Source organism: Dromaius novaehollandiae, chromosome 7, assembly GCF_036370855.1.
Source record: "Dromaius novaehollandiae isolate bDroNov1 chromosome 7, bDroNov1.hap1, whole genome shotgun sequence".
Lineage (NCBI taxonomy): Eukaryota > Metazoa > Chordata > Aves > Casuariiformes > Dromaiidae > Dromaius > Dromaius novaehollandiae.
In genome coordinates, this window is record NC_088104.1 from 43,996,331 (window position 1) to 44,010,927 (window position 14,597).

General features: G+C 60.0%; 1 protein-coding gene and 1 long non-coding RNA gene across 2 annotated transcripts; both read right to left on the reverse strand.

Moving 5' to 3' along the window:
- Positions 1 to 3,548: 3,548 nt before the first annotated feature.
- LOC135328905 (maestro heat-like repeat-containing protein family member 7) lies at positions 3,549 to 6,691 on the reverse strand. Its single transcript, XM_064515411.1, has 6 exons — positions 6,520 to 6,691; positions 6,170 to 6,325; positions 5,207 to 5,308; positions 4,679 to 4,778; positions 4,246 to 4,305; positions 3,549 to 3,929 (listed from the first exon to the last, which is right to left on the reverse strand). The coding sequence occupies exons 1-6, from the start codon at positions 6,685 to 6,687 to the stop codon at positions 3,724 to 3,726; spliced, it is 792 nt and encodes a 263-aa protein (XP_064371481.1). The 5' UTR covers positions 6,688 to 6,691; the 3' UTR covers positions 3,549 to 3,723.
- A 4,350-nt stretch (positions 6,692 to 11,041) lies between these two features.
- On the reverse strand, positions 11,042 to 14,560 carry LOC135328907 (uncharacterized). Its single transcript, XR_010390066.1, has 2 exons — positions 13,844 to 14,560; positions 11,042 to 13,708 (listed from the first exon to the last, which is right to left on the reverse strand). It is a non-coding gene; the product is annotated as an uncharacterized LOC135328907 (long non-coding RNA).
- Between the last annotated feature and the right edge of the window lie 37 nt (positions 14,561 to 14,597).

A 14,597-nucleotide genomic window follows, 5' to 3' on the forward strand; every position in this document is an offset into this window, starting at 1 on the left:
CCTTTTGCCTGAGGATCTGTACACTGGAGATGGCTGTGGCACGTGCCAACTCTGGGCAAAGCCTGCAAAGTCTGAGAGACAGGAATTGGGAGGGAGAAAACATTCCTGCAGGTGGGCTGGGAAAGGTCATTAGCACCTGGAGGAGAGACTTCATTGTTAAAGAATAGCGCACTGAAACTGTCTAGAGGTAGCCGCTTAGCACAACTTGTATGGAACTTGCTTGGCATGGGTGGCTGAATTTGCTGGGGCCTTGGGCCGCACTTAGATAAAATAATGAACTTTTCCTTAGTCCAGTAAGAAAAGGGCCTCGGAGCTGGTTCAAGCTGGGAGGGTGGGGAGGTTGCAGGCAGTCCGCGTTCCTGCGTCTCACACTGGGAAAGGGAGGGTGTCTGCAGGAATGCGTCTCGCACTCTGAGGGGGAGGGTGTCAAGGCTTTGGAGTGGGACCAGTGCAGGGCGTTGGGACCTTGGGGGACAGGGCCTTGGCTCGCTGCTGGGGCAGTGTTGATTGTTGTGGTTTGGAATCGCCTCCTCCTCAGGACCTTAAGGCACAACAGTAAGACCCAACAAAAACAGAGGTACAACCGTCATCAGAGACCGCAAAAAAACAAAAATAAGGAGAAAGACAGCTTACCTCAGAATGACGATGAGAGCCAATGAGGAGCAGGAGACCGCAGACCAAAAAATTACTATTGGTCTAACTACCACGTGAGGGGTGGGAAATGTAAGTTGAAAAAACTATAATTGCCCAGGATTTGAGGCACCCACCTCGAGCTGTAATTACTGCACGTGCGTCATTAAAATTTAATTATTTAATTTGTTTTGATTTGGCTGTGAAATTTTCTGCGGGAACCTAGGGTCGGGCCCTGTTATGGTGGCCGACAAGCCTAATTTCCATAACATTCATCCAGTTTGCTGGCAGAGCACTTCATAGCTATTGCAGCTGCACCTGCCCAGGCAGGCTGTCCCCAGGGCACCTGAGGGTGTTTGGCCCATGTGCTGGCAATGACAGGGTGGGGTCTTCCCCACTTCTTCCCCACCAGCCCAGCTGATAGGCTGCTGCCCTCGCTCACCCTTGCAGTTGTCCTCCAGCTTCTCCTCGCCCTAGCGCTTCATGTGCTGCCTGATGAGCCCTAGGCACACACACAGCCCCTCACAGATCTTGCTCCCCAGCCCACCCCAAGCAGCCCAGCTCCCCCCAGGCCCTGCCCACCTTACCAGGCACCCTCCAAAGTGCCATGTTACCCAGCATCCCCTGCCCAGCCACACACTGCTGGTACAGGTTCAGCAAGCTGCCTCCTCCTCACCGTGCCTGCTGTGTCGCACAACAGGATGAGGCCTCTGAGCACCGGCCCTCACATCACCCAGCAGTCACTCCGCAGATACCTCACAAGATACCCACTGCCCATCCTGCCCTCATCGCTGGGCCAGTGCCCCCTCCACCAGGCCTGCTGGCGGTCCCCTCTCCCCTCATCTCCAGCGACTCCGCCAGTTCCCATTTGCAGAGCAAAAGCTCCTCCCGTAACAAGGCACTGGAGCTGGCTGCTGCGCAGAGGGTGCAGACGCAGGCCAGAAACCACAGCTTCTCGGCCCCTTCCTCATACCAGCAGCAGAGGGACAAAGAGAGCGCGTGAGAGGGCCAGGGGCAGGGCCAGCAGGACCAGAGCACTGCAGGGCCTGCAGCGACAGTGGGGCGCCTGCACGGGAGCAGCCCTCCACAGCCAGCAGCCCTCCGGGGGCTTCTGAGCGTGGCGCAGCCCGAGGGACCCCGAGGGACCCACCGGCAGAGGCGGGCACAGCCCCGAGGGAAATGGCGACACTCACCTCCCCTCGGCATATGAAGAAGGCGCCCACATACTGCAGGGCTTCCGCCTCCTCTCTGGAGAGCAGGCAGAGCTACAGGGCTGGCAGCGAGAGGAGAGGAGCCAGCCGAGCCCTCTGCCCCACCGCACGCCTGCGGCCACGCACACAGGCAGCCCTGGGCTGGGCACCTGCACCGGGACACGGACACCGCGGCTCCCTGGGCTCGCCAGGCCACTTGGTGGCAACGTTTGCAGCTGTAGCAGATTAACTTGGCTGCCTGTTTGGGGGCTTTGTAGAGAGGAGAGGCAGGCCAGGAGAGCAGCTGCTTCTGGCAGCTCTTTGCAAATGACATCCTTCCCCTGGCCACAGATGGCTTTTGCATTGGGCCGGGAGATGGGGGAAGAGAGCAGCGTCCAGGGACGAGGGCTGCGGCACCCCAGCTTTGTCGTAGCTTTCAGTTTCTTGCCGGAAGGGGGATCCCAGCAGACTATGCTGTGCTTTGCAATGAGGGGAGCTACTGGGCATCTTGGTGCACGGGAGGCCAACGTCACCGTAACTCTTTAGGGCCCCCTCTCGTTGCCTCGTGTTGTGGCTGTGAGTCTGTACAGCTGCTTGCGCTGAAACTTCAGCTCGCTTCGAAGGCATAATGCTAAACCTCCTGCAGCAATAACTGGCTTGTTGCCAGTAAATAGTCACCAGGGCTAGATAAGGCATTTGCTTTTGGACCACGTTTCTGGCGTTTTTGCTTCTGAGTGCGGCATTCAAGCAGTTACATGCTGTGGCTGGACAAATATCAAGGGCTGCAGGCTGCCGTGAATCAGCCTTGTGACACAAACTGCGCTTTGCCCCAGTCAGTTTGGCCAGGTTTGGTTTTGGCCCTGTGAGAAACTGCCGGCTGCCCCAGACACTGTCAGGTGTGACCCCGAGTCTGATCTGGTGCTGTCAGGTCTCACAGTCTCCACGCCGACGTTTCCCTGCGGGCTTTACTCTTCCCAGAGCAGCTCTTACTGCTCAGCCACCTGCGCCCCCCGAGTGGCAGTGCTCACAGGGGGGCAGCCGCTTGCTGATGGCGGACACCAGCCACTCTGGCTGCTGCTGCTTCTGGCCCCCCAAGTGGTGCTCAGGGGCTCCCGGGGGCTGCGGCCCTGCTCAGAGTTCAGGGCCCAGGGCCACGGGCTGGGGAGAGCAGGCAGCGGGGACCTTCTGCAGCCAAAGAGCCAAGAGCCCGCAGCGTGACTTTGCAGGCGGGAAGGCACATGGCTCCCCCTGCTCTCCCAGCGCAGCCGCCTCGCAAAGCACATGGACGGCAGTGCTCGCAGTGGCCCCTGCCATCTCTGGATGGCTGGAGCCTCTAATACGTGTGCTGAGCTCTGGGCCCTGCTGCGCTGGTGCCTGCATGGGCAAATCCTGCGGGGCCTACCAGAGCATCCCAGCAGCCTGCTAACTCCTGGGCTCAGCCACACCAGGGGAAGCCAGCGCCAGCGAGGGGCCAGCTCCGGGCCCTTCCTCATGCAGAAGAGGTCATGGCTTTGCAGGGCAGAACCCTGTCAAGACTGCTGCCATTCCTGACCCTGCTGTCAGGGGAAACGGGGTGCTTCTCTGACTGCTGGGAAGGGGGGTATGTTGTGGCTGCCCTAGACTGCTGGAGAGCGTGTGTGCCCTCCCCCTCCCAGGGTGACCCCGATTCCTTCAGGACCGGAGTTTTCTACCCATTCCTTTGCCCAAAGAAAAGACACTGAGCCGTGGTGAAGAGACAGGGCTGCTTCTTTGGGGAAAGCCCAGCAGAGGGGGGACTGGCAGCACAAGCCTGGGACGGGCTGGGCCTGAGGGCCGGAGCTGTCCTGCGGGCAGGGAGAGAGGCCAGGAACCCCCCGACTTCCCCGCACACTCAGGTGGCCGCTGCGGGCAGAGCAGCCTGGCATCAGGAGGCAGCCGAGCTCCAGCAGCAGACACAGTCACCGCGCAGAGGACAGTGCCACCGCTCCCACGCTCTCCTCAGGCGGTAGCACAGGCCTTGGAGGGTGCCTGGGGAGGGAGTCATCTTCCCTGGAGCTCTCAGGAGCAGGATGGTTTGCGTCGCCAGGCAACAGACGGACGGGCTGCTGTCCTCCTGCAAGCCTTGCAGGGCTGAGAGAGAAAGGAGCAGAGCAGAGATCAAGGCACTGTGTCTGCACAGATGCCAGGCATCCCCTGCTGACGCAGCCAGTCCCACCCAGCTCTTCCCACAGCCAGGAGGCAGCAGGAGCAAGAAAGGGACGAGGTGGGAGTTGCTGGCCAAGACCGTCCCAAAGGCTCCTGAAATCTTCTCTCTACTCTACCCACAGCGGCCCTGCTCTGCACGGGCAGCAGAGCCCTCCTCGCCTGGGGCAGGAGTGGCAGCTCCCTGCCCAGCATCTGTCTGCCTCCCACCAGCCCTGCCTGACACCCTGCTGCCCTCGCTCACCCGTGCAGATGTCCTCCAGCTTCTCCTTGCTCCGGCCCCTCAGGTGCTGCCCGACAAGCCCTAGGCACACACACACAGCCGCTCACAAATCCGGCTCCCCAGCCCACCCCCAGCAGCACAGCTGCCTCCAGGCCCTGCCAGCCTGGCCACGCTCCCTCCTCCCTTTTGCAGCGCTGACGCCAGGGCGCTCCGCACTGCGTGCCACCCAAGGGTCTTGCTGTGAGGGCACAGCAGGAGGCTCCCAGCAGCCCCACATGTGTGGGCAGAGATGGCAGAGGGTGACACAGCCCCTGGGCACCCAGGCCCTGCATCGGGCGCTGGGGGCTCCAGCAGACACAGCTGCAAGGCTGGTCCTTGCTGCCAGCACAGCAGCCGGGGGGGCTGAGGCCGAGGTGTCCGGGGACAGAGAGGGACACCAGCGGTTGGGGCTCACCAGTGAACCTCACGGCTGCCTCTCGCAAGGACTCCTGTGGGCTCTCCAAGTATGTCAGGCTCTGGTGCAGGTACTCTTCTGCTCTTCTGGCCCTCACCAGCTGGGGAGAGCACAAGGGCACGGGCTTGGCACACCCCTCCCTCACCCAGCCAGGCAGTCCCTGCGCCCAGGACCGGCCTTGCCCTGCCAGGACGCTCATGGCTCCCACACACGAGCTGGGCAGTGCCGAGCTTCGGAGGGAGCAGAAGGCAGGCTGCTCCCCAGGCATGCTGAGGTGCCCTCCTGCTGCCAAGGCCCAGCTGGGCCAGGGGCTGCTTTAGCATCCCAGGGGGCAGCGAGGGCAGAGGAGCCTGGAGAAGAGCTCGCCAGGGCAGCGTGCTTGGAGAAGGGCAGCGTGAGTGCTGCTCCAGCCTGGCGGCTTTGGGTGCCAGCCAGGGCCAGGGGCACAGCTGCCTGCCCCACACACTGGGCATGGAGGGGGACAGGCCTTGCGCAGGCTGGCTCTGGGGGCTTTGGGGCCATCCTTACCAGGCACTCGCCGATCCTCCACGTCTGCGCTGTCTCAACCAGCTGCCTGAGCTGCTTCCACTTGAGGAAGTTGGCAGCGCGAAGGAGGGCTTCCCGAGAGGCCTGCACAGCAGCAGAGATGGGGAGATGCCACCGCAGCCCAGGGGACAAGACCCTGCGTCCCCCTGCTCTTGGCAAGCCTCGGGGCCTTGCCTGGCCCACCATGGGAAGAGGCAGCAGCTGGGCACCGACTCTGCCACGGGGTTCAATACCCTGGGCAGAGACATGGGGCACCCACCACCTCAGGCACCTCGTCCTGCCGCGGCAGCACAACAGAGAGCCCCAAGAGCTGCTGAGCTGTAGCCAAGGCCAGGAGGAGGCTGAAGGGCTGCAGTCGCAGAGACGCCCAGGCAGGACTCGGCCACAACTACCTGCCACAGGCATTGCCCCTGCGGGTGCTCGGCTGCCCGGCCTGCGCCCTTGCCCAGACTTGTGCCCCCGCCCCAGAGCTGGGTAGCCGGGATGCAGGGCCCAGCCCCTGCCCTCACCGCACCTCCCTCCCTGGGGCTCTCCCCTCCCCAGGCTCGTGGGCTGGGGAACAAGTTGGCTCCCCAAACTCCTTGCAGGTGCTGCCTCCCTCTGCGCAGGCCAAGGGCACTGGGGGCACACGCTGAACGTGGGGAGCAGGGTGTCTCCTCCTGCAGTGCTCTTGCCTTAGGCAGCTGGGGCATGCCCCAGGCCAGACATCTCCAGGCCCCTGCTGGGGCAGGGCACGGCGGCAACAGGAATTGGGGGGCAAAGCCTGGCCTCGCACACCTGCAGGGCTAGCTGCGAAGCCCCTAGGCACTCCAGGGCTTAGACATTTGTGGCCACGGACTGCGGCGGAGCCCTGTGGGACCGGGGAAAGCAGGTCTGGGAAAGGCCCCTGCCCAGCTTCTCATTCCCTGCTTCGAGCCTTCTAGGGCCCTGGTTAGAAAGCCATACCTGGCGCACGCTGCAGCTCTCGTCCTGCATGTGGAAGAGCAGTGGCAGCAGGCTGCTGCGCACTTGCTTCTGCAGCTGCTGGTCTTTGGTGCCCAGCACAATCGCCAGCACATCTCTGAAGAGCCGCGTGGAGAGCACTCGCACCTGGACAGCGTCCTGGTGGGAAGGAAGAGGGGGCACCTCAGCGCTGGCTGCTCCAAGCACACGGTCTCCCTCGCGCCCAGCCCTCCTGCCGGCGCTGCAGGGGCCGAGCACAACACGGAGCAGCCGAGGGCAGAGAGGGCACTGGCGCAACGCAGCCCCCCAGCCCAGGACACCGGCAGGGGCCCTGGCTCTCCCCCCAGCCTTACGGCATCAAAGAGCAGCAGGAGCTCCGCGGACAGCTGCGGAGCAATGCTGGCCACCGTCTCCTCGCCCATGACGTGCACCACGTGTCGCAGCACCACCAGGGCCTTAGTGCTGATGTCGCTGTCCGCATCCCGCAGTTGCTCCATGATGAGTGGCAGCAGGAAGTGCATTTCTCTTACCTGTGTGAAACACCACTGCGTTTGCTGAAGAAGTAGTGGACTGCCCAGGCAAAAATGCCCGGTTTGTTAGACACCCGCTTCTCCTCTGGCTTCCCAGAAGCTGGCATGGCGGTTACTGCAGCAACCTGCTGCCAGGCAGGGCTTAGCGGCACAGCCATGGCAGTGTGGGGGACTGGGGGCGTAGGGAGGGAGGAGAGGGCAGCACCGGCTCCTCTCCACCTGACCACTCACCCCCTTCTGTGTGTTCCCCAGCACCCTCACCCAGCCCCACGCTGCCCGCACAGCTTCACCCGCCTGTCCCCTGCTCACCGTCTGCGGCCTGTCGCACAGCAGGATGAGGCCTCTGAGCACCAGTCCACGTATCACCTGGCTGCCACGCTCCAGATACCTCGCAAGGAGCAGCAGGATATGAGCATTGTCTTCGCAAAGGTCCGGGCAATCCACAAGCTGAAACACATGTTGCAGGGAGACAGTGCCAGAGCCGGCAGGACTCCCTGCATCGTGCCGTGCCGGCTCCCACCAGCAGCTCAGGGCGAGGGCACCAGGCCCACACAAAGCCTGGCCCCAAGGCAGCAGTGAGTGCGGAGGGCACCCGGGGCTGCTCCTCCGCTCCTCTCCACCATCCACACAGCAGGCACCAAATCCACGTGGGCACAAGAGTTACCCCAGCGCGGATGGGCCAAGCCAAGGCTACAAGTCGCAGTGCACCCACTGCCCCAGCTCCACTCACTGCCGCCCACCCCCCAGCATGGGCACGGGAGAGCAGAGGGGTGAGAGGCACCCCAGAGGCAGCCCTGCCATCAGGCTCACCTCCACGAGGAAAGCCAGGATGGAGATCTCCTGGGAGGGCTCCTCCAGGCGGAGCAGCACTGCCAGCTGGCGCAGGAGGTAAACTCGCAGGCTTCTTGGGGTCTCCCTCATTTCCCTGGCAGAGGGAAGAAGGCACTGGTGGCCTGAGCAGCCCAGGCAAACCTCGGCCATGCCTTGGTCACAAGCGCTGAGGCTGCAGCCCCTTTCTTGGGGAGCTGGGCACCCCCACGGGCTCTGTGGGGCACCGCATCTGCAGGGGAGAAATGCTGGGGCAGAGCGGGCACAAGGGGCTCTCACCTGGCCAGCAAAGCCACTCCGCTGTGGTGGGTCTCAGCGTGGAGGAGCATGTCCCAGCCACCCTTCCTCGCCATGAGCAGCACCTGGCGCTCGTAGCCGGCACGGCAGAGCAGCGCTTTCATGGCCCGCACTGCGGCCCTGTGTGTGGAGCAAACACCAGGTCACACTGGCACCCCTGGCCCGGCCTATAGGTCCAGGGCAGAGACAACGGGGCTGGCATGGAGCACCTGACGGGGCTGGTGAGAGCAGACTCTTCCCCTCGGCATTGCCTCCAGCACATCTCAGCCTCCTCCGGCGTCAGCGCTGCGGTGACAGAATTCTGGAACAGCAGCGCCAGGAAGAGCTGGGGGAAAAATGCCTCCACCTGCGGTGGGCAGCGGGGCCACTGGAGGATCTCCTGCAGCGCCATGGTTGCCTGCAGAAAACACCCAGAGACAGCTCTCGCTGCGGAGGTGCCCTTGTTGCACGGCCCAGTCTTGGCAGCGATGCTTGGGCGCTGCCCTGGGCCACGGGGCAGTGAAGCAGTGCCTGGCCTGGCTGTGCAGCCAGGGCAAAGCCATGGGAGCTCCTGGGGCTCAGCTCCTCTTTCTGCCCTGGGCACAACAACCCTTTCTGCGCTGGTAGGAGGTCTCCCTGGGCGGGGGGGGGGGAGGGGGCCCTCCATGCACAGGCCTGCCTGGGCTGTGCCTTGGTCCTGCCAGGCCCCTAAGTATGCCCCAGCCCCTAATCCTGCCCCTAACCCACGTTGCCAGCCCACCAAGCACGATGCAGAGACAGAGGAGGGCGGAGGGCCACCCACGCAGGGCTCCCGCCTTGTGCACAGGGGGCTCCAGCGGTGAGCAGCAGCCCAGCGTGCTGGTGCGGCGGGGGTCAGGCACTGGCCAGGGCCCCGCCAGCCGTAGCCCTCCCTCACGCGCTGTGCCTGTGCGCCCTGGGGAGGTCAGGGCTTGGCGGCGGATGGGGAAGGGCAGAGGGGGCCCTTTCTGTGGCCTCTCGCCCACAGAGGCCAGTGCAGCCCTAGGGGAGAGCGAGGCTTCCTCCACAAACGCACGGTCAGGGGAGAGATGTCCATGTGGTCCCCATCCAAAGTCAGCGACGCCTTGTGCACTGGCCAGTCCAACAGCACGTCGAACAGCTTTCCCAGCACCTTCTCCGCAGTCATGGGCTTCGACAGCAGCACCCTCCACATGGCCGCGGCAGCGCTGCAGGCCCAGAGCGCCCTGTCAGCGGGTGCCGCAGCCGCAGCGCCGTGGCCTGGGCAGCCCCACAGGGCCTGGGCTGGCCGCCAGCCCTGCCGCTGCCTGCTGCCCGCTGCCCCGTGCCGGCAGCACCCAGCCGGCCCTGCCCCAGCAGGCACCACACCGCCAAGCTCAAGTCCCTTGTGGGGCAGGGAGGGAGCCAGGTGACCGGGCTCAGGGGCCCAAGGCAGCCAGGCTTGCCCAACTCTGGCTGCTGCAGCCCTGCCTGAGGCAGCGGGGCTGGCACACGGGGACACCGGGAGGGCCCAGCCCCTCAGCAGAGTCCTGAAAATCTCCCTGTCCCCCGCAGCCCACACGGGACGAGCTCTAAGGCCTGCGGGGCCCCAAGCACTAGAGGCAGCAGGGCCCGTACCTGTCGCAGGATGGGGAACAGCGCAGCAGGCTCACAACCACCTGCTCGGGGTACGCGCAGGCCAGCTTGAGAAGAGCCCTGTCCAGGCTGTGCCGCGCAGACTCCTCCGTGACGGACAGCACGCTTCTCCACAGGCACCTCACCATCTCTGGCACCTGGAGGGCACACGGCTCCGAGTGGGGCTGCTGCCAGCCTGCAGCCAGTCGCCCAGCTCCCACCCAGAAGGGCCGCCCTTGCCACCGCTCTGCGCTGCCCCCGGAGGGTGTCGGGTGCCTGGCAGACATGGACTCGGGGAGGCGGCGGGGGGGAGCAACCCCCGGAGGCCTCGAGCCCCGGCCGTGCCACCCACAGGCTACTTACGTGCTCCAAAAGGGAGGCGTCGTCTGTCACGAGCGCATCCAGCTCGCGAGCAGCCGCCTGCGCATCCTGGGTGCTGCAGGCTCCGATGCCCCTGATGGCTGCGAGGATGGCACTTGTCCTCACAGCGGGCTCGAGGTGTCCCCCAGACATCTACGGGAGAAAGGAGGGCAGCCCAGATAGATGCGGAGCACCCAGCGGTGCCCCCTCACTCAGCCGTTGGCAGCGCCTGGGGCGTGCGCACCTCGTGGGGCTGCAGCTCGCAGCTGCTCTCCGTAGGGACCCCACGGTCCTCCGCCTTCTCCTCCCAGGCCACCCTGGGGTGGCTGGGGGGTCTCTCCGCTATCCTAGGCGACGCGGCAAAGGCTCCGCGGGGCTGCCCGGGGGTGACAAGGAAAGACCTGGGTGCACTCAGGGGGCTCCTTCGCCAGCCCCACGCACTCCCGTCCTCTCCCGTCACCGTCCTCCCGGACACTGCGGGGGCCGAGGCCGCGTGGGTGCCTGGCAACGCCGCGGGGTGTCACAGGAGCCCAGTCACAAAGGGCCCCACTGTCACCCTAGTGACGCTTGTCACCGGCCCAGGGAGGGGCAGGGTGGGTCCCCTCCAGGGGCGCAGGGCCGGCTTGCCCCCCCGACATGGAACACCTCGGTTTGCCCTCGGGGTGCCCGGGGCCCCCACGGGGGTCTGTTGCCCTCAGCGCCACTGCAATCCTTGCCTGGTCTCCCCCAACCGCTGCTCCCTGTCCCTGCCCTCCTCCTCCACCCCAATGAGCACAGGTTTTCAGACGAGGGTCTCCTCTCCAAAATGCAATCATTCTTTAACACCAGCAAATGTCCCGTTCCAATTCTGACACCCTGAAAACAGAGGGCTACCAAGCATGACCCATGAAGCTACTACCTTGGTTAGCATCCCAGGAAAGCACCAGGCAGCAGTTCCCAAATTAGCGCACGCAACTGCTTGCGTACAGCAAACGGTGAAACACTGACCTCCCCCCGCAGAGTCCCAGACATGGCCAGAGCAGAAACAGATTTTAAAAAAGCAATAAGACCCATTGATTTCTGCAAGTGGGCAGCAAGAATTGGGAGCGGGGAGTACCAGAGATACCTGCCCCACTCCTATACCCACTCCCTAAGGATTCAGGGACAGGATACTGGGATACAGAAATCATGCTGTCTACCCCGACTTAGACCTGTTTTTACCTAGGATGACGCTGTAAGACCCTGCAGGAACTCTGGAGTTCCCATTAAAAAACATCTGCTGCAACACCAATATGGAGCACCAGTTTTAATTAAATTTGATTAAACCTCTCAAATCCCATCAGCTAGCAGTCATTGTAACACACAGTGAATAAAGACAGTAGGTAGCGGTTGTCAAAGCAGCCCAAAGAGGGATTTTTTTTTTCCTATCTAACTTTATGCAGCTTTATTAAAAATAATAATACCTAAAGTGTCCTTTTTTAGAAAAATGCTGCTTGGTGGGTTGTTTGTCTTTAACAGGCTGAATTTGGTTTCAGGATGATGTGAAGGAATTGTAAGCTTCTGCCAATCAGTAGTAGCAGTTAGCATGTACCCCCAAACATGTTGCAAAGGAAAGCAAAAGGTTCAATCCGGCTTCTTACCGGGAATATCTATGTTAGCGTATCTGAGCTTGTAAAATCTGTGCAAAATCTTTGGACAGTTGAAACACAAGTTTTTCAGACAAGGGTCTCCTCTCCAAAATGCAATCATTCTTTAACACCAACAGGTGTCCCGTTCCAATTCTGACACCCTGAAAACAGAGGGCAAAAAAAGAAACAAGAGCAAGTAATTTTTTTTAATGGGAAAACTGAGTTGTGACTTGTTAGGGCATGAGGATGGTGTGCTTCGTGGCCTTCCAACCCCTAGTTTTACAGAGGACCAACGTATGCCAATTTCCTCCTCCCCTTCCCCCCGTTCTTTTCACCCTCTAGAAATAATTGGTGAGTTAAAAGCAGGGCAAACATTCCCAGCTAGATAAGAACCAAGGTGTTTTCAGCAATCAGGATAAATTCTGAAAAATGTACTGGGCCACCCATTTAGGCTTTTCACACTGGCAGCAGGTATCAACAAGTCCCAGAAAGTATTAAACACTTTCTTATGAGAGATCTGGCATTTTTATGTTAATTTTCAGAGAAGTTGGTGATGGCAGATGTCTCAATTATAAGGCACTTCTGGGCTGATTTTTCTGCTTTACAATTAGGGAATAGTAATTGCACCCAGGAGCAATGTGGTGCCAGGACTCTATAAAACCGTCGGAGCAGTAAGGGGATGCAAAGCCCACCCTGTTCATGGCAAGATGTTGGCAAATACAGCTGGACTGCTCCGAGTCCAAAAACTCACATCCATTTAGCATAATCCTGACCAGGGAGACAGCAGGCCTGGATGCAATAAGCCCCAAATAACCACATCCATGACCAAGGCTGCAGAGCTGAGTCTGGGACTGACTGAGCACCGTCAGCCACCTTCTGCCTCCAGGAGATGCCTGGAGCTGAGAACTGAGAAATCAGAAGTGTTTTGGACACGGGGCTCCTGTCCCTGAAAATTCAAAATGAGTTAAAACCCTGGTCTGCCGATCGGGGCAATGGTAAAACACAGTGGAAAGAACCTGGAGGGAGTGGCCTGGCTCCCGGGAAGTTATCCAGCAAACCCTGGGGAAAATTATCCAGCAACCCCAGGAAAAAGAAAATCAAGCAAAATTTAGCCCGGCGGAAGAAGAGCAACCTGTTTCCCATTTTTAAATTTGCAATATTTAAACTTTGGGCACGCACTCTGGAGCCCATCAGGTGCTGCAGCACACCTCAGCTTGCTTTAACTATGGCTCTTGTCCTCCAGCTGCAGAGCTCAAAGCGTCATCCACTCCCTGGGGAAGCTCGGCAAGTGATGTGCAGCCCGGTGAGAGGCCAGCGCGGTACCTGCAGGCATCTTGATAGCTTGGGGCAGGGGGCCAAGCCACATCAAGGCAAGCAGTGCCAGGGATGACAAGCTAGAAGTGCCAAGGCTGGATTTAAGACAAGACCCAGGCGTCCTGGCTGCCGCATTGACACCCAAGCCACCAGGAACAAGCAGCTGGGTCTCTCGTTACAGCCCCCAGCCCAGCCTGGCCATTCCCCACAGGTCCCAGGGTATCCACAGCTATTTTTTAGTTGATGTTTTCTGCAACGCCCCTCGGAGCAGAGCTCCCCAACACCCGGCCATCAGGGCTGAGCTGCAAGCAGACGGGGAGCGAGGCTTCTGCGGCTGGAGCAGTCCTGCTCCACTTTCCCCCTCGCTCCTGGCTAGCGCCCAGAGCTGGATGACTGTTTTTTTCCTTCTCACCCCTTATAAAATTCCTCTCTGTTCGCCTCCCTGAGCGGTCGTCCCTTGCCACCCCACCACCGGCCCCTGCAAAGCAGCCACTGGGCAAGCAGTGGAAGAAGCCCGGCAGGGAGCAGCTCCCAGGCCCACAGCAAAGGCGGGTGCAGAAAGGAGCTGGGAGTTTTGCCTCCTTGCACCACATCTATTAAGGCAAATCCACTGTGAGCATCTCCCAATGATACCAAAGGTGGTGAAAAAATTCAAATGACACTGGAGATTTTGCTTCTGTCCCCTCTCTGCTGAACTACACTGATCTCATGAGACCCACAGTGGCAGCGCTGTGTTTTGGGTGGGTTTGCTATATATACATATTTTTTTTCATGTAGGTTGAGACAGAACAAAGTGCTGGCACAGGCTGTGATTACTTTGGGAGCTTAAACACCCATTTTTACTGCGAGTCCCTCGTCCTGCAGCAGTAGGACACAAAGGAAGGGCCAGACCCCAACAGCACCATGATAGGGACCAGGATGACACACAGCAGAAGTGCCTCTCTGCTGGGGACTGCTCAGTCACCTGTGAGCACCAGACCCCCTCCTCTCTTCTCTACTAAGCCAGGACAGTCTCCCTGCAAAAAAAAAAAAAAAAAAAAAAAAAAAAAAAAAAAAAATCACAGCCCTAGAAGGGTGTGAGCAGTAAGCAAGGAGGAAAAAGTGAACATTTACTGAATTTTTGTTTATAAATGAAAGGCAAGATGACAAACCTGCACACAATAGTCCTTTTTTCCTTTTCTTTTTTCCTAACAAGGCATGATGGTCCCTGGAGGTACGAGAGACTGAGCCACTGGCGCTAGGAGCCATCAGCTCTTTCTTGAGCTCTGCTGCTTACTTTGGCTTTCCCTATATAGAAATGAGAAATTATCAGTCACAAAGTAACTCTAAGGTGGGGACGTTTGTGATTTCTTGGTGCAGGGGGGAAGGATGAGGAAGTATAGTTGATATTCAGAAAGCTTCAGAACTGCAGCATGGTGTAAAGTCACTGGCACATGGTAGTTGAAGGACAGATGGGCGAAGCCAGCTTTCCCAGCTTGCAGGTCGCCTGGCCTTTGAGTCATGACCCCTTAGAGCACCTCGCAGTTGGTCTTTAACTGCTCCAAGGTTGTCAGGTCAACTGCCAGAAGTCACATCACAGCTCAGCCAGGAACCTGCTATCAGACACCTGAAGAAAATGAGCTGAGAGCCAAGAGTAAGTGTCCTTAAGCCATGGGAGCATCTGCAATAGCTTTAAAACATTAACTGACACCATCAGTATCAAAACCCCATTACAATGGCCTGTTTCTGAGGCATAGGAAACAGCTTTCATACTCTGTTTAGGAATCACAATGTCTTGTACTCCACAAAGAAACCAGTTCAGGTTTAGAGCTCGACACATTGTGTCTGCTTGTGGCAAGGAAAGGGCCAGGTTGCTGGAGAAGCCCCCTGCCCTTGATCCAAAAAGTAACAAGTCCAACTTCCTAA